Source organism: Glandiceps talaboti, chromosome 10 (assembly GCF_964340395.1).
Source record: "Glandiceps talaboti chromosome 10, keGlaTala1.1, whole genome shotgun sequence".
NCBI lineage: Eukaryota > Metazoa > Hemichordata > Enteropneusta > Spengelidae > Glandiceps > Glandiceps talaboti.
In genome coordinates, this window is record NC_135558.1 from 7360008 (window position 1) to 7385802 (window position 25795).

At 36.4% G+C, this 25795-nt stretch overlaps 1 protein-coding gene across 1 annotated transcript in view; it reads left to right on the plus strand.

Moving 5' to 3' along the window:
• The window catches only part of LOC144440835 (centrosome-associated protein 350-like), a 30717-nt gene extending 6935 nt beyond the window's left edge, over positions 1-23782 (plus strand). The window contains exons 10-41 of the mRNA XM_078130252.1: positions 210-326; positions 827-1021; positions 1401-1505; positions 1842-2143; positions 2605-2708; positions 3457-3737; positions 4078-4233; positions 4737-4868; positions 5311-5495; positions 5882-5974; positions 6419-6629; positions 7220-7374; positions 7793-7983; positions 8468-8840; positions 9364-9564; positions 9905-10156; positions 10390-10553; positions 10993-11130; positions 11556-11911; positions 12467-12615; positions 12931-12963; positions 13717-13910; positions 14371-14458; positions 14833-15012; positions 15340-15436; positions 15978-16071; positions 16452-16642; positions 16938-17064; positions 17499-17746; positions 18194-18354; positions 18638-18950; positions 19409-23782. Of these exons, the coding sequence (XP_077986378.1) occupies positions 210-326; positions 827-1021; positions 1401-1505; positions 1842-2143; positions 2605-2708; positions 3457-3737; positions 4078-4233; positions 4737-4868; positions 5311-5495; positions 5882-5974; positions 6419-6629; positions 7220-7374; positions 7793-7983; positions 8468-8840; positions 9364-9564; positions 9905-10156; positions 10390-10553; positions 10993-11130; positions 11556-11911; positions 12467-12615; positions 12931-12963; positions 13717-13910; positions 14371-14458; positions 14833-15012; positions 15340-15436; positions 15978-16071; positions 16452-16642; positions 16938-17064; positions 17499-17746; positions 18194-18354; positions 18638-18950; positions 19409-22512 (8690 nt within the window). The 3' untranslated portion in view covers positions 22513-23782. The remainder of the gene's footprint in view (positions 1-209; positions 327-826; positions 1022-1400; positions 1506-1841; positions 2144-2604; positions 2709-3456; positions 3738-4077; positions 4234-4736; positions 4869-5310; positions 5496-5881; positions 5975-6418; positions 6630-7219; positions 7375-7792; positions 7984-8467; positions 8841-9363; positions 9565-9904; positions 10157-10389; positions 10554-10992; positions 11131-11555; positions 11912-12466; positions 12616-12930; positions 12964-13716; positions 13911-14370; positions 14459-14832; positions 15013-15339; positions 15437-15977; positions 16072-16451; positions 16643-16937; positions 17065-17498; positions 17747-18193; positions 18355-18637; positions 18951-19408) is intronic.
• The last annotated feature ends 2013 nt before the right edge of the window (positions 23783-25795 follow it).

Genomic DNA, 25795 nt, shown 5'->3' on the forward strand with positions numbered 1-25795 from the left:
TTTTGAAGGTTCATCAGGTCTTTTTGTTTAGGTCTGTGATGCGAGTAAGTTTGGTAGGCTTGACCAGGTTAATTTCATTGTAAATTACAATAATAGTGATTAAACCAAATGTTATATTGATAAGGTATAAAGATAATCTTGATGTTATTTGCTAGAAATTTACATTGATATGTACATATTGAATGACAACAATTCATACTTTTTCACAGGAACTATATCAGCAAGGTCATGGAGAGAAGGTCAAAAGGTCACCAGAAGAGTACTTGGTCCACCACCTAAGAAGCATAGAAGTCAGGTGACGCAAATAAAAGAAGAACATGTACATAGTAAGTGGCTTGTGATATACATGTATCATCTTTATGTATATACTCTTACTATTGTACATGTATTTATTGATAATTGGAGATCGACAAATGTTGATGCAGAAATATTGTGACTCTGATGCCGGGTCCAATGAGTTTACATAGTCAATATGAGAATTCCATGGAAAAGGAGTCAACGACTCCGTGAAACGACTGGAAGTGACTTTATATATATGAAACCTAGTAGATGTGATTACATGATTTATAGCAGTGACTTTGAAATGTGTGTACTATTTGTTCTTACAACTTTACTAGTACCCTTTTTTATAGCAATGGATGGTATAGCCAATAATTTCTTAAACTTGTGTCTTTTTTTTACATTTTAATTAGCATTTTAGTTCATGCTATTCATAGCATTGACTTTGAAGTGTGTGCTATTTGTAGTTACGAGTACATGTACCTTGTATATAGCTCTGGATGGTATCACCAGAATTACTCAAACTTTCTTGTTTTCTACAATTCAGTGAGTGATGATGATGATGATGATGACGCTGAACTGATGAAGAAAATAGAAGAGATACCCGAGAGACAAGATAGAAAAGATGAGTCAGATGAGGAGATATCACAACATACAATAGAATCAGATAAACCTGGCAAGACACACGCATTGTCTGAAGAAGCTAAGGATGTTTTAGATGATTTACATCTGGATAAATCTGGTAAATTTTGTAGATATAATAAGACATGCAATATTAGCGTACTGAGGCATCCCAGCAAAACTTCAAAGTGGAAAATGTAGAGGGGGGGGGGGGGGGGGGGGGGCTTTTGCTTGGGCACAATTTCAAGTACATTGAGATTTTATCATGAGTGTACTCTGGCTTCTCAATAAATATTTTCTGTCATGTATATCATTTTCCCCCCACTTCTTTGAGTTGTCTTTATAATTGTTGTGTCTTGTTTTTTAAAATGAAATTTAACATGGAAAAACAACCTGTTGAAAAAATATCAGATTTTCAAATAAAGCAACCTTTAATCTTTGTGAACATGATATTTGATCCACAAACTGACATGACTTTTAACTGTTGTTGTCATTTACAGACAGTGAAGACTCGGACCATGAGAAAATGGCTGCACAAACAAAAGCAAGACCAGAGAAGAGAAAACAAGGTAGTGGATTGAAGAAAAAATCATCAAAACCTACAGGTAAACCATTCAGTTGTAAAAAAATTAAAATTTCAACTCACAAATTTAATTCGACATTAAAATTTCAATTCAGAAAAAAAATTGTGATGAGAAATTTTCGTTTGTAACTATGAATTCAGACACCATGGACATTCATTCTTGAAAATTGCAGTATACAGTTGTGGTGAGTGTCACCATGTTAACATCCCAATTAGTCTATTTAGATGTGTTTTGTAAAAGGAGTATTTCCTACATAACTTATGTTTATGGTTGGAGATGGGGCAAGGGGTGTCGTAACGTCTACCATAATCAAACTTTTCATGTTACATCTAATTAAATAATGGAATTGTATTACAGAGCCACAGTATCCAACTCACAAGGTTAGGAGTTATGATAGCGATGAAGTGAGGAAGTTCATGGTCAAACAACAAGCAGACCGTAAAAAGAAACAACAGGAAGTTAAGAAACAACAACTACTTGCAGAAGAGAAACAGAAGAGACAATTAGAGGACTTGTACAAAAAACAAAAACAGAGCGTCAAAACAAACGAGAAAAAGAAAAATTATGGTCGGAAGAGAATGGATGAAACCTTCAGTAAAGGACCATATCTCATGGAAGATTTGCCAAAACACCATCCATTCCCTACAGATAGGAAACGAGTAAGTGTTCCTTTTGTATCCAACATATGTTGTAAGTAGACATCACCAGTTTGTACCCAGGTCAGTGTTTTGTCTAAGGTTTAGGGACACAGTGGCACAGTGGCGAAAGCTGGTAAAGTAACATAACATAGATTTCATTACCTTGTACCACATTTCTGGTGGGGCACCCTAGTGAACTATCTAAGGAGTAGATTTGACATACTATTACATAAATTTGACATGTGTTGTAGAGGGTTTTGAAATGGTAAAATTGATGATATATGTCAAACAAATATTTGACAAAGAGAGACCTCAATACTGTGTTACAAATAGGGTATGGAAGTGAGGTTAATTGATAATGTATGATATCTCCAAACCACTAGTCCACTGCACAACATACATCATTATCATCTCTGCACCATTGGTTTGAGTTACAGTACCATATACATATATTATGATGTCTTTACTTGGTCTATTTGTAGGTTGAACTGAGTGGATCAGATAAAGAAAACAAAGGTTTATGGAGTGCATCTAGTAGTTCACACAGTGATGAAAGTGTGATACCATCTACACCAAGATCAGGAAGGTGAGAGAACATTTCAGGCTTGTTGGCAACTCAGCCACAGCCTGCTAATAGACATAGTACTCCATGGCAGTCATAGACAGTTATCCACCAAATGTAAATATACCATCGTATAGAAACTGACAGCCAATCATTTCCAGGACCGAATGGAGTCAAAACTGGGCCCCTAATCAACCACATAGCAGGAGTTTCTGTTGTATGCCCTATGTTCATTCATAGTTTGGCCTTTGCTGGTTCAAAATTTGCCTCAATGAAAAATCTTTAACATAATACATTTGTTATGTATTTGATACTTACGTAATGCTGAAATACTAAGATATACACTTTAAATTCTGCATGTGTCAACAAAAATATATAATGGACATCTGTAAAGTACTGTCCTTCTACAATAGTTCCTAAAGGCCCACTATAAAAAAAAAGTAAACATTAGGTGTGAGAAACAGTTGTCTGACAAAGCTATAGAAAAAGTTGGCCCAGAATAAAAGAATAATTCTATGTAATCCTTGTGGCTCCACTGGTAAGATAACACTAATGTAAGAGTCAGGGATTGAAATCCTGCCCTTTAATGTATAAATTTGCAAATTCCACATTCATGTTCTGCATGGGTTATGGTTCCCCACATATAATGCATGTGTTAGCTTGTAAATCACTTTATATCAAACATGGCATGCTGTTTATTCATATCTTCTCCTTCTCATTTCCCTCCTGTCTTCCCTCCTCTCTTCCTATATCCCAACTCCCTGCATGACAGTCCTAGGGTTGGTGGCGTTGACATCGGTCAAAAACTCACAGACAGAATGACATCACCACAGCTCAATGCTAGTGATTCTCAAGACACTAAAGATGTTCCTGTTGACATCGTTAGAACTGGTAGTCCATTACATCACCGTGACAACCTGTATATGAAGACGCGACCTGCTCCTAGAACTTCCAGTACAGACAATTTAACATTAGGGATAGAGAGAGAATTTGATCGACAAGACTTGATCAGAAGACCCTACTCTAGTAGTATGACTGATCTACGATTCAAAGGTGCTGTCTCCTCAGGTAAGGCATTATTCTTCAATTCAGTGATTTCACCAAAAAGTTGCACCCTTAGGTTGTGGAGAAATATTCATCCGATTTGAAAATCATGCTTATGGAAAATCCAAAGTGAGACTGAATTTTTTTGTCTGATTTGTACAAACTCAACAAATTTCTTCATTTGCATGGAAAATAAAGTCATCTTTCTTCGTGTTCTCTTTTCAAAATTGTTATAATTTATTATATCTTTCATAGTTGAGAACTTAGATTATTAGCAACTATGTTTTTCATATGTTTTCAAGGGTCATTGTTTTTTATATCTTTATATATTTAAATATCTTTATTTCAGGATATGGTGGTTCACGAAGTGCTGGGTCAAGAAGCAAAGCTGAACGTTTGGCTGCTATTAAAGACATGGCATCGGCCTTACAAGGCAGAATTGAAGCTGAAGCAAGGAGACTTGCTGGGGGTCTAGATAGCAGTGCCAACAAATCAGTCTTAGATAGTGAGTAGAGTAAACCATTAATTATCAGACCCTTGATTGCTTGAAATATTAGGTTATCAAAGTGTGCTATCAGACCTTAGTCCATATTGCTGGGTTATGAAAACCATCCACCAGCAACTTAACCCCACCTGTATTTTACACTTTGTACAATAATGACTATATTTCAATGGTACAATACCATGAATGTAACTTCACAAAAAAATTGTTACATTTAATGTACATTGAAAAAAATTGGGACAGCAACTCCAAAATTTCTTTCAAATGAAGTGACCCCCTCAGTTATTTTCGGTTAAATTCTTTAGTACCATGGGTACCATTACTTTGTTTATGGTCTATACTTATTAGACATTTAAACTGTTACTGTGTATTTTGATACCAGAAGTTCAAAACTGTCTGTTTTTGTTAGATCACCAAATAGAGAAAGTACTGAAATCCATTCTAATGTGTAGATTCAACAGTGTCATGTTTGAGAAATCCAATCTTTGTTGTGATTTTAGTTTCAGGAGGTGAGAGGTGGGCGTATTCACCTAGGAGTCCAATGGTTACTATACCTGATGATGTAGATAAACCACCACGCTATGAAAGAATCACTGGCAGACTTGCTGACCATGCTGTCTTTACTAGTGATTTACCAGGTAGGAGTCACTGCTTGTCGATTTCAAGTCACATGTAGATCACCTGACATTCACCTCCAAGTCACATGTAGATCACCTGGCAGTAACCTTCAAGTCACATATTCATTTTCTTATTGGCTCTCCAGGCATTTATATAATGTGTTTTATGTAACATGCAGATTTTTTTACCAAAATCTCCCAAGTTATGTGTAGATTATTGTCAGTAGCATTTAGTCACATGTAGATCATGTGACTTTAATTTTACTACCTTTCATTCAGAAAAAGAATCTTATCAATATCTTGACCCATGACACATCAATGATAACTGAAAATATAAAATTGCAACATAGTAAACCAGGCATGTATTTTGAACCACACAAATTGTATTTTGTGAGGAATGGATGGCAAGAGGGATGTCATAACAACATACGCAAACTCCCTAACTTGTATAATGTCATCCTAGGTGTAGGAAGTCTGTCATCACATGCTATGCTGAGTAGTGAGATAGAGAAAGAGAATGAAGCAGCTACTAAGATCCAGGCAGCATATAGAGGACATCACGTCAGACAGGGGTTGATGTGGAAACTACCATCAGGACTTACACTTGGACAAACAATACATGGCAAAGATGAAGACTTACCAATCAAGGTAAGATATCGTATATGGTGTTGTATTGAGTTTACTATTCATGTTATGAATAGTAATTTTAATACTTTATGTAATGCAAATGAAATTCAGAAATTCAAAAACACTTGTGCAGCACTCAAACGGAGGACCTGGGGATTCAAACTGAGCATCACCCTTCTTACATACAGATCTGGGAAAATTTTTAATCAAACTCAACCAATGCTTAGCAGGTACTAACCAAGATTGCAGTGGTAAGATGCTCACAAGCTAACCACTCGTCCACCGACAACCCACAAATTAAGTTGTTATGTGGTCATGTAAATACTTGTTTCAAATCTGGACATACAGTTTAAAAAGTTACATTATCATGTCAAGCATTTAATTTTCTATTCATTTTATTTACACAGTATTTGTCTGGTGGTTTAGACCAATCACCAAATAATTCAGACGATGAGTTTATAAGTGAAGACACACTAACAGAAGACAACAAAGGACCTAAGGTGAGATATTAGACTGTATTAGTAGATAGCTGGCAGTGTTTCAATCCTCACAAAATGAATCAACATTATCAAGATATTGATATTCTTTGAGGGCAGGTAAAAACTGATATTGCCTGAGCATATTATTTTTATTACACCAAACACTCATTCTTACACCCATAAGTAACTTTAGTGTAAAAAATACATCCAGCACCCTTGCAACAAAGGTTTTGATTTCATGTTAATTTCAAGCCAGAGAAGTTAAATATAGATTGTTAGATGGAAACAGTGATATTTGTTATTTGAGTATATTAGTTGGCAGACAAGTATTGAATTGAAACATTATTTTAAGAACTGTTGAGTAAAGTCATACTGTACCCAACATGAAAAAGTTAGTGTTAGTAGTAAACCGACATTATTACCGATAATAATAATTTGTTTTTTGTCATTTTCTCACTACTATAGTTCCGAGACCTACTAGGTGGTGTTGATCATCAAAGACTGGAAAGACCAGCAGATTTAGATTTACACCGAGATTTACTAACCATGTCAGCTAATAGACGTGATTTCCTACGGTCACCATATGGTCAACCTAAACCTGATGGATTGAGTGTTATTGATATCTATACCAGGAGATATGAAGAGGCAGTTAGAGATCCAACTAGGAAGTACAAAGGTAAGGTGTTATGCTAAGGTCTTGTTAAGGAGAAAAGTATGACATCACAATAAAGGTCATGCCAGTGTTCTGTTGCAAAAAGCACTTGTGGATGTATTATGCAGCTGTTCTTTCTGGTGAAGTACAACAGAAAGTATTGTAAGTATACATCCAAAGAAACTAGTCAAAGTTTCTGGGTCAATCTGCTGTCACGTTATTATGTAGAGCCTTTAGCATGTTATGACATAAAGCCATCACTACCAATACATAAATCATTTAAACAAATATGCATGGATGTTCAATCAAAACATAGCAATTGCCATATAGATATTCTGTATTGCACTGCAGTGCTGTTACCAGTAGTATATAGCATGCATGTGTGTGTGTGTGTGTGTGTGTGTGTGTGTGTGTGTGTGTGTGTGAGTTTGTGTGTGTACTATACTAAGTTGTTGAATACATTGATGTTTTATATAGACACTATTGCAAGTATGGAATATGTCTGTCTGTCTGTCTGTCTGTCTGTCTGTCTGTCTGTCTGTCTATACAATACTAAATTGTTAAATACCATTGCAAGCAAATATTAATCTAACTGTTGTATGCTTTACTTACAGACCATGGTATGCCTACAGAGCCTTCCATCAGCCATGCATACTCCTATGATGATGATTTCACAGATGCCAGTGTATCCAAGACTCAAGGTTTATCTCATAAATCTAGTCCTGGAACACATGGTAGTCCCAAGGATAAGTCATATCCTATCTCACAGGTTTGTCACTATAAATCTTCATTTGTGATAGAATTTGCAAATTTGCATTTCATTGACAATTACAAGCAGATTATGATATTGTAATGAGAGGTAAACACAGTAACAGTTGTTACAACACACAGCAGTAAATATAAACCCATTTTCATAAACACAATATATATGCACAAGGACGCCAACCTTTTTTTTTTCAGTATGGCTTTCCTTTAATTCTGTGAGTGCCTCTTTTCCAAGACATGGAGACAGTTGTCTTAAAATCCCATAAATAAACCTTGTTCATGTTGTAATTATTTCTTAGAGATTTTGGAGTATTTTTTAAATTTTTCTTTCTTTTCAGTTTCATTTGTATGTAACTTTTCCAATACATGCAGATTGTGTTATCACTTTTTCCAAAACATTGTGATACTTCTTTTATTGACAGAGATCTTTGAGTAAAGCCATGACATACTCAGATGACTTTACAAGTAGTGCATCAACTCAGTCTAAGAAGTCAGGAAGTGAGAAGACACCTAAGGTCAGAGGTCAGACCAAGAGGTCATCTGAAAAGAAAAGCCCTCGAAGCCTCAGAGAAGACACACTAGAAGAAGTTTCATATTCACAGAGTTTTTCCAGGTATGTGTGAATTGGTGTAGTGTTAACACATGAAAGCATTCTAACCATGGTAGAAATAATACTAAACTTTTATGACTAAAAAAATTGTGAAAAATTTCTTGTTAGTTTTGCAGAAATATAACCAATATATTGTTTGTGACATAGTTACCAATATTAGTTATACCCTTGATATTAGTCCTGTATTGTGTGCAAGACCATATGTTTACAGTCTGACTTCTTAGTGTTCAACCAGAATCATGATGAAATCAAAGTATTGTATGGTTAGTCTAGACTAAGGTTTCTATGAAGAGTGTATGAAGATTATTTGCTGTTGAAGCATACACTTGATAAAAGATATATTTGAAAAAAATGTATGATGTTTACACCATTTTTTTTATTTGCCTAAACAAAATTTTAAAAAGTGATGTCTAATCTTGCATGGAGTAAGGTCTCGAGATTTTGTTATATTCGAAAATGTTTTGAACATTGATACATCTCTTTGTAGTTCTGAAGAAGATGGTCTGAAGGCATCAATGAAAAGGTCACGAACTCCCAGTCCACGAACAGTTTCGGGTAAATCTGCATTAGCTCGTACCAAGTCACCAGATGTGACTGGAACTAGATCTCCCATTGACAGAAAATCACCAATTAGTCGCTCAGACACTCAGTCACCCATCACACTGACTGACAGACCGTCTCCGGTCTCAGAGAGAAAGTCACCAACTAGTGGCTCCCTTAGGAAGTCACCTGTATCAAGGGATCACGGCAATGGGTTCCAACCTGTCGAGGATGTTGTAGATGAAAGGGATGAAGAACTAGAGATGGAGGCAGCAAGGAGACGGACTAGAGGAGATACAAGGGAACAAAGAGTATACAGGGTATGTTATCTATAAGTCAATGACATGAAACATACATGTATATATTTGAGTCCATTTCATCAAACTCTGTAACTCTTTAGATGCAGCAACAAAATGAAACAAACATGCATGTTTTTTAATTCATTTCATCAAACTGTTTGAACTGTCATATAAACTTTGGATTCTTAGGTCTCCAACAGGCCAGTCCTTTAGTTTTTCACAGTTAGGTAAATTTCAAAGTAGTATTAAAAGCTCACCTAACTATAGTGTAGCACAAACCTCAAACTTAGAACCTAACCATGATATAGACTGACTTGGAGTCTGGCTACAAGAATAAAGATGTCAGGTAATAGAGAGAGCATGAATTGAAAATTTTGATTTGCATATCGTGTACCTGATCAAATGGCAGTTATCTTCCTAAGAAGCAAAAACAGTGTACAGTATTCCCAACACACACAGTAAGTACATTGTACAAATATACTGAAGATAATGGTGCCTCTCAGATTTTCCATTTCATCATTGCAAACATTAATTCATTTTTCAGCCTGTTCCGTATGGCTTAGGGAGACAGGTTACTGATGGACCCCCTAGGTTAGCACCAAGTGCCCTAGAATTGAAGATGGCAGCAGAATTGAACCTGTTAGAGTCAATGGAGGAGTCAATGAGACAACTGACTGAGGTCGAGAGGACCAGGGCAGTCAGTCTAGCTCAGCAAGAAAGTGTTTCTCTTGCTCAAATTCTCAAGGTAGGAGATAATTCTGTCAAATGGAACATTTTGGAAGAGATGGGCCAGTGAAGTTTAAAGACAGCATACCTGTAAAACATACAACAGAAAAATTGTGTCAAAAGTAAATTTTCTCTGATGATTTACATTTCTCTGATGAAGTTTGTCTGAACTGGATCCAACCAGTGCAAACCAGTTTCAACTGGATTCAACTAATCCCAACTTTGAATGAGCAGTGCATAACTGGACAGATAGCAAATTAACATAGTCAAATTTGTAATATGTGACATAAACTTGGCCCTAAAACTGTTTGAATTTGGTTGGACCAAATCTAATCTTTCAATCTATCTCTGTAAAACAGGCAAGGCAACAAAGTCATGAAAGAGAACTGCAGTTGTTATCGATGAAAGCAAGGCAAGAAGCCGAGGAAGCCAGCAGACAACTTGAAGAAGCCAGACTGAGAGCAGCGGCTGCTGCAGCACAAGCTGAGAAAACTTTAGCCCAAGTTAAAAAGGAAGCTACTGATTCCGTCAATGAAACAGCACAAAAACTGATGCAGTCTCAAGCAGAAGCAGCAAAGGTTACAGCTGAAGCAGCAAAACAGTTAGCTGGGGTAAGGAATTATTTCTGTGTAGTTAAGAGAGTGGCAATGTAACTATTGTAGTTGGGTCTTGTTGTCACTGTGTTGTCCCTGTTTTAAAATCTCTGAAAATTGCTATATTGTATGTCTTTGCTCCACAAAAGTCGTTTAAAAAACTTTCCTTGTTGAAGGTTAATATCAAATGTATTTGTCAATCTGTATTCCCATGGTTGAGTAATATACTGTTATTCTTCTTCTCATCACAGGCAAGACATGCGTCATTAGAGCATGTTGCAGCAATGCAGAAGTTTGATCCAACAAAGGTGGCTTCAGATACAGCCTCTGCTGCAGCTGCTGCAGCAGTCACAGCAGCCCTGGAAAAACAGCGACAACAACAACTAGAACGCTGGAAAGAAATAAGAGCTAAAAAGTAAGGGTTTTCAAATATATAGAATATTAGGTCAGATTTTCATGGAAATAAAAAAGTAAACATTTCGTGTGTCAAGTAGAACTAGTGTCCAAGATGCATCAGTGGTATTTTGTAATAGTAGTTCCCTGGTTGGTCAGTGTATTTTCAAAAGTCTGTACTATGTCCAATCAGATATTAGCTTAGATTTATATTATGACCCAAAAAAGTAGGTGTCACTACAAGTACACTGGTTGGTCAATGCTTTCTCTAGGTCTGTGTAATGACCAATTAGATATTAGCTTTGATTTATGTCATTACCCAAATCTGGAGATGGTACTACAAGTACACTGGTTGGTCAATGCTTTCTCTAGGTCTGTGTAATGGCCAATTAGATATTAGCTTTGATTTGTGCCATGACTCAGCATTTACTCAATAATCTTCTGTTCTTGTTTTATAACAGAGCCAAAGCATTGAGTGATTATTCAACCAGTAGTGGTGCTACAACAAGTAGAACAGATAGTCAGACACCTACATCCTCCAAGTACTCCTCTGATTTCACTGATTACACCACCAGTAAATCTAAGGATAAAGCACTAAGGTAAGCGTTGTTGTTGTTGTTGTTGTTGTTGTTGTTGTTGTTGTTGTTTCCTATGTTGCATAGTTTTATGTAATATTTTCCAACGGTTTGTAACAAAAACATTACCATAACACATACCTATCATAGTACAACCTAGTACAACCTAGATTTAGTATGGTACAAAACCCACCCAATACAGTTTCTGAATACTCTGGGACCATATCAAATCTTGTTGCTGTAAAATACTTAGAAATGAACACTGGTCACAAAACAATTGCCTCCTACCATGTACACATGTATATTCTTTAAAAAAAGCAAGACAGAAGTTTATAATCAATGTTGTAATTTCTTGATTGTAATACTTTTATAGAACCCTCTAACTTCATTTTTATCCTTGACTGAATTCTAAAATATTTTCATTGTCCTTACTTCATGATTTCTTCCAGTTCTTCACCAAGTTACAGTGAACGTTATCGATCCGACCGCTCTCCACCCAAAGACAAGGACAGGAAGGACAAAGACATGAGTATCTCAGAATCTGTGAAAACAGCAGAAGACATGTCTAGAAATGAACGCCAACGTGACAGAGGAGACATCAGTACTGCATCATCCATCCAAACTGCAGCGGACACTGCAAGGAGTAACAGCAACTCAACCGTCAAGACAGCCAGTGGTTTGTCTATTGATAGGGACAACTCGGAGAAAGATGATGATTTATCTATTCAAACTGACCCATCTATTAGTATAGCTAAGGACTCGTCTAAGAGTGAAAGCATTGCTGAAGATATCTCAATAAGCAAAGGTAAGGTACTGGGATTTGCCATAAATGTATCAAACTTTAATATCAAAATATGACAGTTTGCCACATCAAATTTACTTTGGGAAAGTCCGCAGGAGTTACTACTAACTGTCAAAATTTGTATTACACAGTGAGTTTACCAATTTTGAGTGTGTTTTTTCAAAAGACAGTGACAAATGATTTTGCCTTTACAGTGATAAATTATGTTGTGGAACTTGACTAGAAAACAATATTGTTCAGTAAGTGTACTTGTTTTGGCAAGATTTTGAAAGGCTATTTTTTTTTAAATGCCGTTTCAGTTGTAGACATATTGTATAATAATTTTCATAACCTTAGATTTTGATTTTTCTCTGTTATGATTTACAATCTTTCCATGGAATTTAATTTTTTACTAATATTTAGTATTTAGTATAAAATACAAGTTCAAAACACAATGTAGCAGAGTTGCTGTAAAGTCAACTCATTTGGATAGACAAGCTGGACGCGAATGACAACATCCTAGTGCGCAGTGGTTTTCTAAATCATTAATATTCTAAATGTGACATCATTTGTCTGTAGGGAGTGAGGATTACTCAATGCAGTTTGACTCCCATACAGAGGATGACATTGAAGAGAAGTCATTCCGTATGCTACTACCATCAGAGAGTCACCGTCGTCATAGCTCCAAAGGAAGACATGGCAGTCAATCAGACCATGCCTCATCATCAGTAAGTCATCTGCACTTAGGAATATTTCTTATGGGGTTTATAGAAATATATTGATTACATTATTTTCCATCTAAAATTACTTTATTATGGAAATACCTGATTCATTCACACAAAATTGATTGCAAATTCCTTTGAGAGAAATAAATGCATAAAATTGCTATCATTTATATAAAAGGGATGGGCAGGTTCCCCATTGAATATCGTACAAAACTTTGTAATTTTAATATGTTGAAGGAATGATAATTGAAATCCTTCCTTTGAAAAAATAATTTTGTCTTGATAATGTTATTTATAATGTTGTTTGTTTCATTACAGGATGAAATGACATTGACGAATGATTCAGGAAAGGTATGTATATAATCTATTTCAACTGAATGCATTGAGGATTGGTGTATAATGAATCCTTGATTCAAGTCATTTAATTTCTTATCTGTGATGTCCATTTCTTTGATGACACCGGAACTGTAAGGCCAAATAAAAAAAAAAAACAGTATGTTTCTGATAACCCAGCCTATGTTGCCGACCCTAAATATTTTTTATATACAAAAAGATAAAATGATGACAATTTACTTCTATTTCCCTGAAGATTATTTTTCTTGCCAAAGTATCTTTAGTTACTTTTAATAAAAATCACATATCAGAGAGAAACGATATCTTTTCAGCCTATAAGTTACAGCATATAATTAATTGTCTTCATTTACTTCTTTTACCCCTCATCAACTGTAACAGTTATGGAAGTATTGTGACCACCAACTATCTTTTCTATGGGTCAAAGTAATTTAAAAAAAAAGAAAATGTGTAAAATAAATAAAATCCTGACTACCTACCCTATTTTCTGAAGTCATGTTATCGGAAACAATTTATTTTTTATTTTTTTTTTTATTTTTTTGCCTAATGTTATCAGGAATTATATGCAATGAGATATGTTCTAGGAAAAGTCAACTGTACTTGTGGAAACTGGGGCTGATGAATGCTCATCTGCAGACTATTACATGTAAACTGCATAGGCTTGTACAGTGCAAATCATTTCTTGTTAGAATTTGTGTAGATCATGTCTCGGATACTAACTAATGGTGTGTCAAAATATGTGTATTTTTACAGTGGCCAGTAGATGACATGAGGTCTCCATTCAGTGCTGAGGAGTCTTTCAACAAGTTTACTGCTGAGATGGTTAAACAGTACATGAGAGAAGAAGAACTGAGAGCACAACATCAGGCAGCTTTGTTGAGACTTAGAGAAAAAGCATTGAAAGAGAAAACCAAAGCAGAAATGGCATGGATTGAACATCAGAAAAAGTAAGTGACGTTTGGTAATTATGTATTTTGGGTAAAATGCTGAGGTTGTATTTGTAAATGGAATTGTACTAAGTAAAGTACTTTGCACATGTACTGCAGACAGTTTTTGTATGTATAAATATTAAAGACTGATTCAAAAATAAAAGAAGGGGGAAAAATCTTTCAAAGAATTTTACACATATGAACATGCACACGCACGCATGCACACACACACACACACACACACACACACACACACACACACACACACACACACACAGGCACACATGCATGTAGTCAAACACAAAATCTCAAGTTCATGCACACACATACAGTCTCTTGCACACCATCAATAATACTTCACCTTAGAACAATAAAGTCTGTGTCATTGGATTTGATTATATAGTCTCTCTTACATTACACTTTAAGGGTTTATTTTGTAGAATTGTATAAAAAATATTGTGTGATGTTTATATTTCAGGAGACTAAAGGACAAAGGTACAGATGAAGCCATGCCACCACTACGTAAAAAACAAAGAGGACTTCTGATGAAGTTAAAACAGGAACAGGTAACTAGTTTATCAAATGACTGCTTAATAACAACTTTTACCACTTGGAAAATCGTAAGATAGATAACATGCGATAATTTGTGTAGACCCCAGACTGTTGAAACAACATTCATACAAGTTTATTATATGGTAAATGAAAATTCTTAGTTATCATGTTAGTTACTGTAACTCAACTCAGTGTTGTGTAATTGTTGCATTTTGTTGTATTTCAAATCTTTAGTTGTTTCTTGGATAATATTTTATCAAAACTTTTACAAAAGTTTCAGGCCATGATTGAGTTTGAACACTTGAGCTGTGTATATTTCAAGCTGAGATATTTCAAGCTGAGATCTAGACGAGAGTGTTGAACATATGGATGTTTTTGTATATTTCAGGCTGAGATAGAAAGACTGAAGGCAGCAAACAAGGCAGCCAGTCAGGAGAGGAAACTGCTACTATACCAACAACAGGAAATCTCCAGGATTAGAAAGAGTGCCCAGGCTTACTGGGGTAGAGTTAAGGGATCTAAGACTGTACCTGATGATGCTAGAAGTGAAGATGACATCAGTATAGGGGTAAGGAATTGAGTAAATGGTAGTATGTAAGAATATGTGAGGACTTGATCAACTTTCATGTAAACCAGACAGCATATGGCCCTCTAGTGGTGAAATAGTACACTGATATGCAATACATATGAATGGTTCTTTCCACTAAATCATGCCCTCTATAGGTATATTATTGAAATGCAAATCAGTACCATATCACTTAGACACCCTTGCTAAAAGTCAACCCTTGATAAGTTTTAGTGTCTTGCCTGGCCCCCATGAATTCTGATATATCAAGAATCAACTATTAGTATAGATAATGTACTGATGATAATTTGACCTTGTTTCTTTCCATAGCTGGATGATTCCATTTCTGATGTAGTTGATGGTTTATCTGACTTATCATCACCAAGTCCAACTAAACTAGACAGAGATGAACTACTCAGGTTGAGAGGTAGGTTTCCATATTTATTATTTGATTTCATTTCAAGATCAATTGATGGTTCCGATAGATATGTTAAGATGAAACCTATTTTGTTTGTTGTCAAATGTGATGTTTTGTGTTATAATCGCCATGTCAACTCTTACCCATCTCAGTTTCCAATTATCACATTGGATTTGACTTACTTGCGTGATGCCAGACTTCACTTTGTGATGTCTCTCGTAAATCATGTCAATTTCTGATCAGAAGCAAAGTTTTGTTTGAATATCCCTAGTTACTGGCTAGGTTTTTGTAGTGTAAAATCATGCAATGAATATCATTTCGATGCTGTCAATGTTTATGGCAGTATGGCTGGAAAATCGGAACATTTACACCCACCCCCACCCCCAAAGACAAACAAATAAACACATATTGTATCATAATGTACAGTACAGAGACTGCACTCTTTTAGTGGAGACAAGTTGACTACTTATAACCCAGTCATAGGACAAATGATTTGATGTAACTATGGAGATATCATTTCATGTTTCATGTTGGCTATTTTTTTTGTCAGATTCCAAGTTAGATGACTCACAACTGTCAGCCTCAGAGAAACAAGCCAAGGTGATGCAGAAGTTGAAAAAGATGAAGACACAATCTAATGAAAAGTAAGTCTTACATGATAGATCCTAGGGGGACCTCGGTTGATGGTTTTTATCAGACTTGAATTGATACCAGTATAGTACATCCGCGATAAAGATTGCGAGAATGAGCATTAATTGACATTTTGTTCATTTAGTGTCTACTGAGAGTAGTGTCTCCTGAGAGATTTTTTTTAAAAATATTTGAAATTTCAGATTTTTTTTCATGGTATTTGTTTACTCTGCTGGTAGAAGCTGTACTTATAACCAGATAAAGATTTTGAAAACTTGTATTCATTTTCTCATTACCCCAAGGCTTGAATTTTCATTCTCGCAATCTTCATCTAGGGTGTACTGTACTGGACCATCATCTGATCATTACTATTTTTAAATTTCTTTTTCACTAGATTTCTGACGAGGAGAGAACAGAAATTGCTGAAAAAGCACAAGGCCAAGGCCAAAAAGAAGCTAGATGAGGAAGAAATGAGGGTACAAAACATGGAAAAAGAAGCTTTGAAATTACTGGAGGAAAAAGCCAAGGCTGCCAAGGAGGGCAAACCAACAGACAGGAAACAGAAGAAAGACACAGAAGAGAAAGGTCAGTGTTGTGACCTCAAGTAATATGTATATGATAATATTGTTTATAGCAGTCACTGAGTCATGTTGTTGATAAAATGATGTCATAATTCCCATAATGCACCATTCAAGATGGCAACAAGAGCCATGCTTATCAACAGAATATTACATTCCCATAATGCATCATACAAGATGGCAAGTTTGTAACTTCCCCTTTTAAGTTCTGCAGATTTCTAATATTATAGATCAATGAAATTATAGTGCATTGCTCGATTTACTTTCTACCAATAACAAGAAAAATTTGTTATTTACTTCAGATGATAAATCTCCAAGGAAGGACAGCAAGATATCAGAAAAAGATGAAAGTTCCATCACTGAGGAGATTAGTCAAGTTAGTAGTATTCCAGAAGATATTCCGTCAGAGTCGCCAACAGATAAAAATAGGTAAGAACTGCTGTGATGTTGTTTACATATAACCTGAGTTACCTCTTACCTTTGTTTTTCTGCACAAAGCAATTCTGTTTGCAATCAAATCAATGAAAGAAATTTGAAACATAAAAGCAGCTGTGTGTTTAAAAAGTATATGCGATAGGAAGAAGTCAAATTTTAGAATTCAGAATTAGAGTTATTGCAGTAACTTGTTGGTGATGTAATACGATGTTAAACCAAAGTTACCAATGATTATGCCAGTTATACAAATATCTGTTATTGTAACCATTCTGTAAAAAGTGTATTAATCAGAAGCTACATCTGTGTAAAGATGCAGGTCAGACAGGGATGTTGATTTGCTTTTCAAGATAGCAATGAAAATTGTGTACTTAATGGGCAAATGGCAAGTTTTAGCTCCTAAAAGTGTATTCCACCGTTCATTTTTACAGCTTCCCAGTACAGACAGGTAATGGTTTCTCAAGTGATGATACCACTATCACAGAAGACTATGCCAATGAGAAGTTTGAGTCTGTTGACACGTCAGTCACTGCAACCAATCGTACGTTGTCAGTGTCACCCCGTGCCAAGACACCACGTAGTCTGAGCAGTCTGTCTATCAGGTATCCATTGTCACCAGTGAGAACTAGGAGAGATGAGGAGAGTGGATCAGAAGAATCATTTTCACTGACACAATCTGGTATGTTTCTAGGATTGATTTTGTCGCAGTTTTTTGTCCTTGTATTATAAAACCATGTGCGTGTGTACGCTGTGTTCCATTCATGACATACATCCATTTATGGTTGTGATAATAATTGAATATACTTTTAACATTGTAACTCTAAATAAATTGATTGGTCCAACTCCTTCTATTGTCAAATCTTGCCATTTCTGTTAGTAGAACAGCATACAAAAATGTTAACTTCAAGTGAAAACTAATTTTTAAACAAAACATGATGTACATCACAACGTTGATATGAATGATTTTAGAGTTCCACACCAAAGCAGGGACACTGGCTTTTACAATCAATACCATTAGTACTGCTTTCCTTCTTAACTGCTATACCACATCAGACCCAAATCACAGTTTGTCTTCGTACCAGAGACCATGCATGTCATTCTGATATATCTTACCATAATCCTACAGAGACAACCTCAGATCTCAGTGATGTTGAAGGAAGGATTGCAGCTCTGAAAGATGCATTGAGGAAAAGAAAGATTGAGGTTGAGAGACTTCGCAAACAACAAAAGAAAAGACACAGAGAAAGACTGCGAGCACAAGAAGCTAGCCTGAAAAAACAGCTAGAGGTATGTGTATTGGTCATTTAAATTTCTGTAAAACTAAACTGTACAAATATACATTCAGAACAGGCTTTCACTCAGTCAGTCCTCGTTATGCAGTCTGGCATTCTATATCGATAGTTTTTGGTCAAAACATCTTTATCCAGTAATCACAACAGGGATGTTCTCACTCAGTGCATGCCTGCTGAATTTGTATGGCAATACAAGTACTTGTAGGTTTACAGCTGTTTACAATCCTCAATATGCATGGATGCAGACAAGAATAACTGATTTTCATCGTCCATTTCAGACGTATGAGAAATACATTGAAAAGACTAAGGCTGAGTTGGTAACAGAGCGAGAGCCAGACAAGAACACAGTCAAACCACAGATCAAACAACCCAAGGCTGCTGAATCTAAGCGTATCAAAGAACAGATATCACCACGGCAACAAAAACAGAAACCTGAGCCAGATAGTCCGATACAGACAAGTCCAGAGAAGAAAAGTGAGATTGACACTAGCAATAAGTTTGCAACAGATGATCAGTCTGTGAAAGACGTCACTGATTCATACACCCCATTCAGTGCTACTACACCAGCTGCAACTCCAGTACCTACAGAAGGTAAGATTCGTAGTTTGCTTCAATAGTGAAAATAGAATTTAGAAGATAAAGTTTTGCAATGTTTAAATCACAGGTTCTCACATTACTTTTATCATATCAATGTAGTCGTAAGGATTATCTAGGATAACTCTTGTTCTGGAGCAAACTTTCTGTAACTCTGCCAGAATTTTTTTCACACCTAAATTTTAATTCTATCCAAACTAGGCCTTTAATGTTGACATTATTAAGTTCACTTTCAGTTACAAGATTTTGAAGCCACTTGGGTTTAATACAAATTTGTTCAATCAGTGCTACTTTATGTTCGCAAGTCCAGTGTCAAACCTCTTGATCAATATTTACTTATGACTTAAACAGTTACAGATTAACAGCAGGATTAGTTTGAATTATATCAGAAGTTATGTGGTTGCTACTAAAGACTTTCAGTGATACTTTACAATTCATTTCTTTCTGTTTTACAGATATTCAAACTTCAGAAGCAAGTCAGAAGAGAAGGACACTCGTGCCGAGGAAAGAGAGAAGCTACAAAGAAGACAGTTTCTCAGACAGCATCAGTATCATCCTAGGACCTAAAGGCCCAGAAGTGATATCACCAAGACCTCCACCACCAAGATCTCAGTCTCCAGACTCCAGACCAGGATCAAATCTCTCAGACTACACAGATGCATCAGAAATACTTGAAGATTTACCATCTGCAAGGAGTGTGAAATCAGGTATATCTGACTTCCTGACTCCACGATTGCCTGATATTCAAGAAAAATCAGACATTTCTACAGAAACAGCAGATCCCAGTCAGAGAGGACAGTCACAGTCAGATATTGCAGAGGAGGTGCCAAGCCAGACACAAGATTCAGAGATTGCAGAGGATGTCTTATCTGGGGTCAGCACAAGGTCAAGTCAACCAGAGATTTCTCCAAGGATATCCTTGAAACAACGGACAGAGGAATCAGCTGTGACACAAAGAAAGGAGGACAATAAGCCAACAGTTACAGAAAGTCCTGACAAATCATCTGCATCTGTTAAGACTCCAAGTCCAGAAAAAAGTACTGACTTAGACAAGTCGTTTAGTCCAGATAAATCACAAGAACAATCATTTCAGACGTCTTTGTCACAAGACAGGTCAGAGTTGTCTGAAAGTGAAAGGTCAGTGTCCTCAACAAGGTCAAAGTCACAGTCAAAATCATACAGCTACAGTGAAGACTTCACCGAGACATCCAGTCCTAGGTCAGAAACTGAAGATGAAATCAGTGAACACTTAAGTGAATCTAGTGTGCAGTCTTTCAGTGAAAAATCAGCTGAGTTGATCATTGATCTCAAACAAGCAGATTTAAGTAAAAAAGACTACGAACCAGAAAAAGAAGTGTCCGAGGAGAAGGAAGGGGAAGATATTGTATTGGAACCTGTTCAAGATGACAAGGAAGTGGACAGAGAAAGTGGTACTATCACACCTGTTGATGACGATAGAACACCAATCGCCTCACCAACACCTCAAGAAGACCTTGAAGAATTCAGAGTTGGTGACCGAGTACTTGTTGGAGACAAACAACCAGGAACCCTGCGATTCAAAGGCACCACATCTTTTGCACCTGGTATATGGGGTGGAGTTGAGTTGGACGCCCCTAAAGGAACCAACGATGGATCATTAGATGGTCACGTCTACTTCAAGAGTGAACCAGGGTATGGTATATTTGCACCTCCACATAAACTCAGTCTTATGCCTGACGACTATAGGTATGAGGAAACGGAGTCAGAAATTGAGAGTATTGAGGATGAAATTAAAGGAAGTCCTGAAAGGACTTCTCAAGAGCATGGTATTCTTGAAGAGGAGGATATGTATCGATATGAGACAAGCGAGTCGTCAGTCTCAAAACAAACTATCAAGTCAGCTACTGAAGGAAAGAAAGAAATCTCAGATTTAGATTCCACTATGGATGACAGTGAGTTGGAAAGGATCATCACTCACTCTGCAGCTGCCGTGGAGGCATTCAGCAAGTCACCGCAAACATCTGTGGATGAAGGGGAACATAGTCAGGAAGATGCTGTGCCCCTGCCTCTAGAGGAAGAGAATGGCAGACAGAACTTAGAAGAGATTGTTGATAATATAACAGATCAGTTGACCACTGTTGTTGTGAAGGATACTCTAAGTCACCTTACCAATTTGACAGACAAGAAAACACCACTCACAGAGTCAGAGAAAGGTCGCACTCCGCTCCTTGAAATGCTTGTCGAAGACAAGGAAGGAGTCGATGAAAAGGCTACAGTGCCAGAAGTCGATACAACACCTAAAAGGAAAACACAGCCAAGTGACAGTGTTGTTAATAACCTGACTAAAACATTACTGACTGAGGCTGTAGCACAAATGCAAGCTATCAGACGACAGAAAGATCAAAAAGTTGCTTCTCAAAATGTGTCTTTTGAAGATGAAGAAGGAAGAGTCACCCCTATCACTGACATTGAACCCCCACCGTTGGTTTCTTCAACCCCATCTCCTGAAAGAGACCAAGCGTCACCGATATCACCACTGCCTCCTATACGAGCTGAAACTCCATACACACCAAGTCCTGTTGATATGTCAAGAAAGGATGATGACGAGGAACCACTTAGTGATGAAATGTTTAATGAAAGAGTTAAAGTTGAAGATGCTAATGACGATACAGCTTTCCCAGAACCTGTGGCTCGTCCCAGTTCTCCTGTTCCAGGTGAATCTGGAGACACTTCTTGGAAGACGCTTGATGATGATCTTGCTGATGTTCTTGGAGATGAAGGTGAATGGTTTGATGACGACTTTGGGTCAATGCCACGAAGTAACTCCATTGTGAAAGTACCACAGAGACAAGATAAGGATCTAGGCATCTCACAGGACAGAGTTTCAGCTGGAGAAATAACACATGATATCCATCATGTTGATCTCCAGAAGTTAGCTGAGGAATTATTCTATGCTGTGCCACATAATCAGAAGGAAGTCTTAGAACTGTGTGCAGAAGCCCTTAAAATATTTTACGAAAAACAGGAGAACGGTGAACCGTTGACCAAAGTGAGTGTGCCTGAAAGTTTCCTTGGTTCAGATACAAAAGGAACAGATATTGAAAGTGTTAGTCGCAAGGCGTACAAAGACATGGTGTTTCATCTGACAGGAGAAGTATTCAAAGACATTTATTGTGAGGACTACAATACAAACAGGCCGTCTTGGATGAAACCAAAACGAGTCATAAGAAAATATTATCATAAACCTAAGCCACCAGATAGTTACTCCGAGCTTGACACTATTGTACGTGAAAATGTTCTCTACCTCCTGGGCCTTCAGAGGAAACCACAGTCAGATTTGATCTCGCTGAAATGGATCAACAAGAAGAAGAAAGATCACGTGGACGAAATATTAACGGAGGAACTGCGAGAAGAAGAACCAGAGTGGGTTAATTATGATGATGATGAGCTTGCCGTCAAAATGCAACTCGCTGATTCCATCATGGAATCGTTACTCACAGACACTATTATGGTGCTCAGTACTGTACATGATAGGCGGAAAGCACGACAAGAAGGAGATGTGCCAATCACGACGATTTGAACTTGTGACGTGTGCGAAGTGATTTCTAAAAATCTCAGTGTAATTTATATGGTCATGAGACAGCCAGCCATGCATACTAGCAAACTTGCATTGTCACACAGTTTAGTGTCACCACTACGATGATGCAGTCACGAGCTATAGTATGAGGGCAAAATGGAGATGTGTGTCAATCACAACCTTTTGATCTCGTTAAATGTACAAAGAGATGTATAAAGATTTCGCACAGTATAATTTATATGGTAGTGGGACAGCCAACTATTTGAAGTCATCTAAGCTGGTGATCTTGTATTACCACACTGTAGTTATTTTACTACGGCAATGTGGTCACTGACTATTATTAGCAAACAACTCTTGTTGACCTAATTTCATAGGAAAGAATTGGGGAAATGACAACCAAAAAAAAACTCAAATCAGGTGATGTTAGCGAGTGTAAAAGGTGTATAGGTATAAACATGTAAACAAATGCTGTATAAATGAGCTCTCAATTATGCTACATTGATTTGTTTGTTTTGAGATAGTTATCCGAATCAAAAAGAAGGTGGCAAGTAAAAAAATTGGAAGCTCGGACTTGTATGATATGCTGATTTCAAGTTCATTACACTGATATATTAATTGTAATCTATTTATTAACATCAAGAGAAGTGAGTCATTTCTGTATATTTAAAAATTTCTGATTTATTTCATTTCTGATACATATTTTGTATAATTTGGAAAAGATTGGCATTTTCCCAGGTTTCTTCAATTTTAAACGTTCACCGTGTTTTGTGAGTGTGTGTCTGTGGGGAAAAACAAATATATAAATATCATTATTTTTTTACAGCAGTGTGCAGCTGCACTATGTAGCATGGATACAAATCAAAAAAGAACCATAGGCAACCTCAGTTTTATTCTATCACATTATTTTTGCCAAAAAAAGGGTGAAGCTTCAAGTGAGCTGTACAAAGATATAATACACAATTCAGATTCACACTTTCTTAGTATCCAGGTGTCACGACTCGACAAATATTCACTGGGCTTTCTGATTGGTCATCCCAGATAATTGTACAAATTTTACTGGACCAATCAGCAGCTAGTAACAAAGACCAGGTGTAATCAGTCAGAAAATTAACAGTTAGCTTACAATAGGGAACTTGCAATCCAGACTGAGCATGCTCAGATGCAAAGGACTATGGGATTATCTGTCGTTATCGTAATATCTTATCTGGAGTTACCGATGAAATAAACCTCCCACAGTGATCAGGCTAAATATGAATTCATCGTTCGTAGTTATCACATTTCCCGTGGTGCAACATTCTAATTTCAACATGGCGGGTTTGCAAGTTCCCTATTGGTATGGTCAGCCAACAACATTAATCTGCAGAATATTACTGTTTTTACTTAGTCCAGGTGTAATTAGCCAACACTGTGATCCAATATTGGTTGTCTAGGTGATTTGACACCATGGCCAATCAGTAATTAGTCATTTTGCTATTTAAGAAGATGAAGAGAGTCACAGCACTCACATTATTGACCACAAATTAAACTAACTCACATACTTTATATTTCACGTTTTGCATTTTTGAGACGACTGCACCTCAGGGACTTATTTTAGTAAAAAGATCAAAATATCAGAATCTTTTAAACATGAAAGCTTGTGCCAAGATCTGATAAAAACGAACATCTCTCATTTCCAATGGAGTTGACAGTTTGGCAGCCATTATGATCACAGGGCAGCCATTTTGAATTATGAGGCAACCATTTTGAATCTGTTGGTGGCCATTTTGAATCAGATGTGTAACTAACATAGAGATAATTTTGTTCTCCATTCCAAAATGTTAGTTTCGACCGACCTCTACATTTTTTTCTTGATTTTGAGAGACATAAGCTTTTCTTGTGCAAAGAGCAAAGGACACCCTTAATCCATACATTTGAGGTGCACACTATATTAATTTCACACAATAACTGTATTTCAATATTTTGCACTTTTTGATTCACTTTTTCAGACATTTTCTCGTAGACTAGTCATCCTAGAAAGTAATCAACAAATCATAATCCTGGCGCTTATTTTTTCAGGTTTTTTTATTTCTTGCCCCCAATTTTGATGAAATAAAATAAAAGTACTACTATTGTATTGAAATTAACTGTCAAAATAAAGAAAAAGACTATTTTTATGGCTGGGCTTTGAATCCATGTTAAATTAATTGTACATTGACAAATGATGTATAAAATGTATATTTGCAGCAATAACTCTTTATGTAAAATGAACACAAGGAAAACATTGGAGATATAAAAAAAATGCACAAAATTTTTTATTCGACATTTGCAGTTAATAAATTTTCTATGCTGTAATTTGGTGCTGATTTATGCTTGCTTCCTTGTTAGTGTACAAAGGTAATAAATTGGCATTGTCAATTGATCAGACAAATTGTGGTATTCTTGTGTTATTTTATGGGTTTGATTATGGTTCAATGGATGAACAGAAATGTGTGGGTTGAACGGTGAAATATTCAGGGACAGAATAGGATGGATGGGTAGATGTGTGATGTTTTGTGGCTTCGATGGGTAAGAAAATAGTGTGTGACTTTCTTGTTGGTAAAGTGGGTTTGATGGGTGATGTATGGTGTTACTTATGGGTTTGATGTAAAAAAAAAAAAAAAATGTGCAGCTGTCACTGGTTTTCAGTGATGCCGATTCTAGTATGCTAAAATGTGGCCAGCTTTCTTGGAACACAGTGAATCATTGCATGACAAGAGATATCTTGCAATGTCTATACAGTCTTGTGTGAAACCATACTTTATTGCCTACCTGCAGTACTTTCTCAATTTAAATCCAAAACTTGTTGCCACAGCATTACCCCTAAGATGGTGTCGCATAATGAGTCGAGTATGCAGAGGAGATCATAAGGAGCGCCACCAATGACTGTATTGTATTTGCTCTTGTTTTTCCTTCATTGAGCATACATGTATACCGATGATAATTTCAGTTTTATAACAACTGAACTGAGGTTCACCAGTAAATATAACTATTCGATACTTCTGACATCAAACAAGTGAAATTTATGCACATGAAATCAGTTATACATTTTCTTTTCAAGTCAGCCCACAAATGACTGAATATTGCGACATATAAAGTGTAATCTACATGAAACAGGCTACACATAAAAGTGGTCGATTAAAAAAGGTTGAGCAAAACTTACTGATTTAGTTTTATTAGTACTTTGTGATTAGGGTTAGGTTTGTGATTTGGTGGGAAGTGACCAAAATTCTACAAAGGGAATATGTGATTAATTACAAGGTCATGGTCA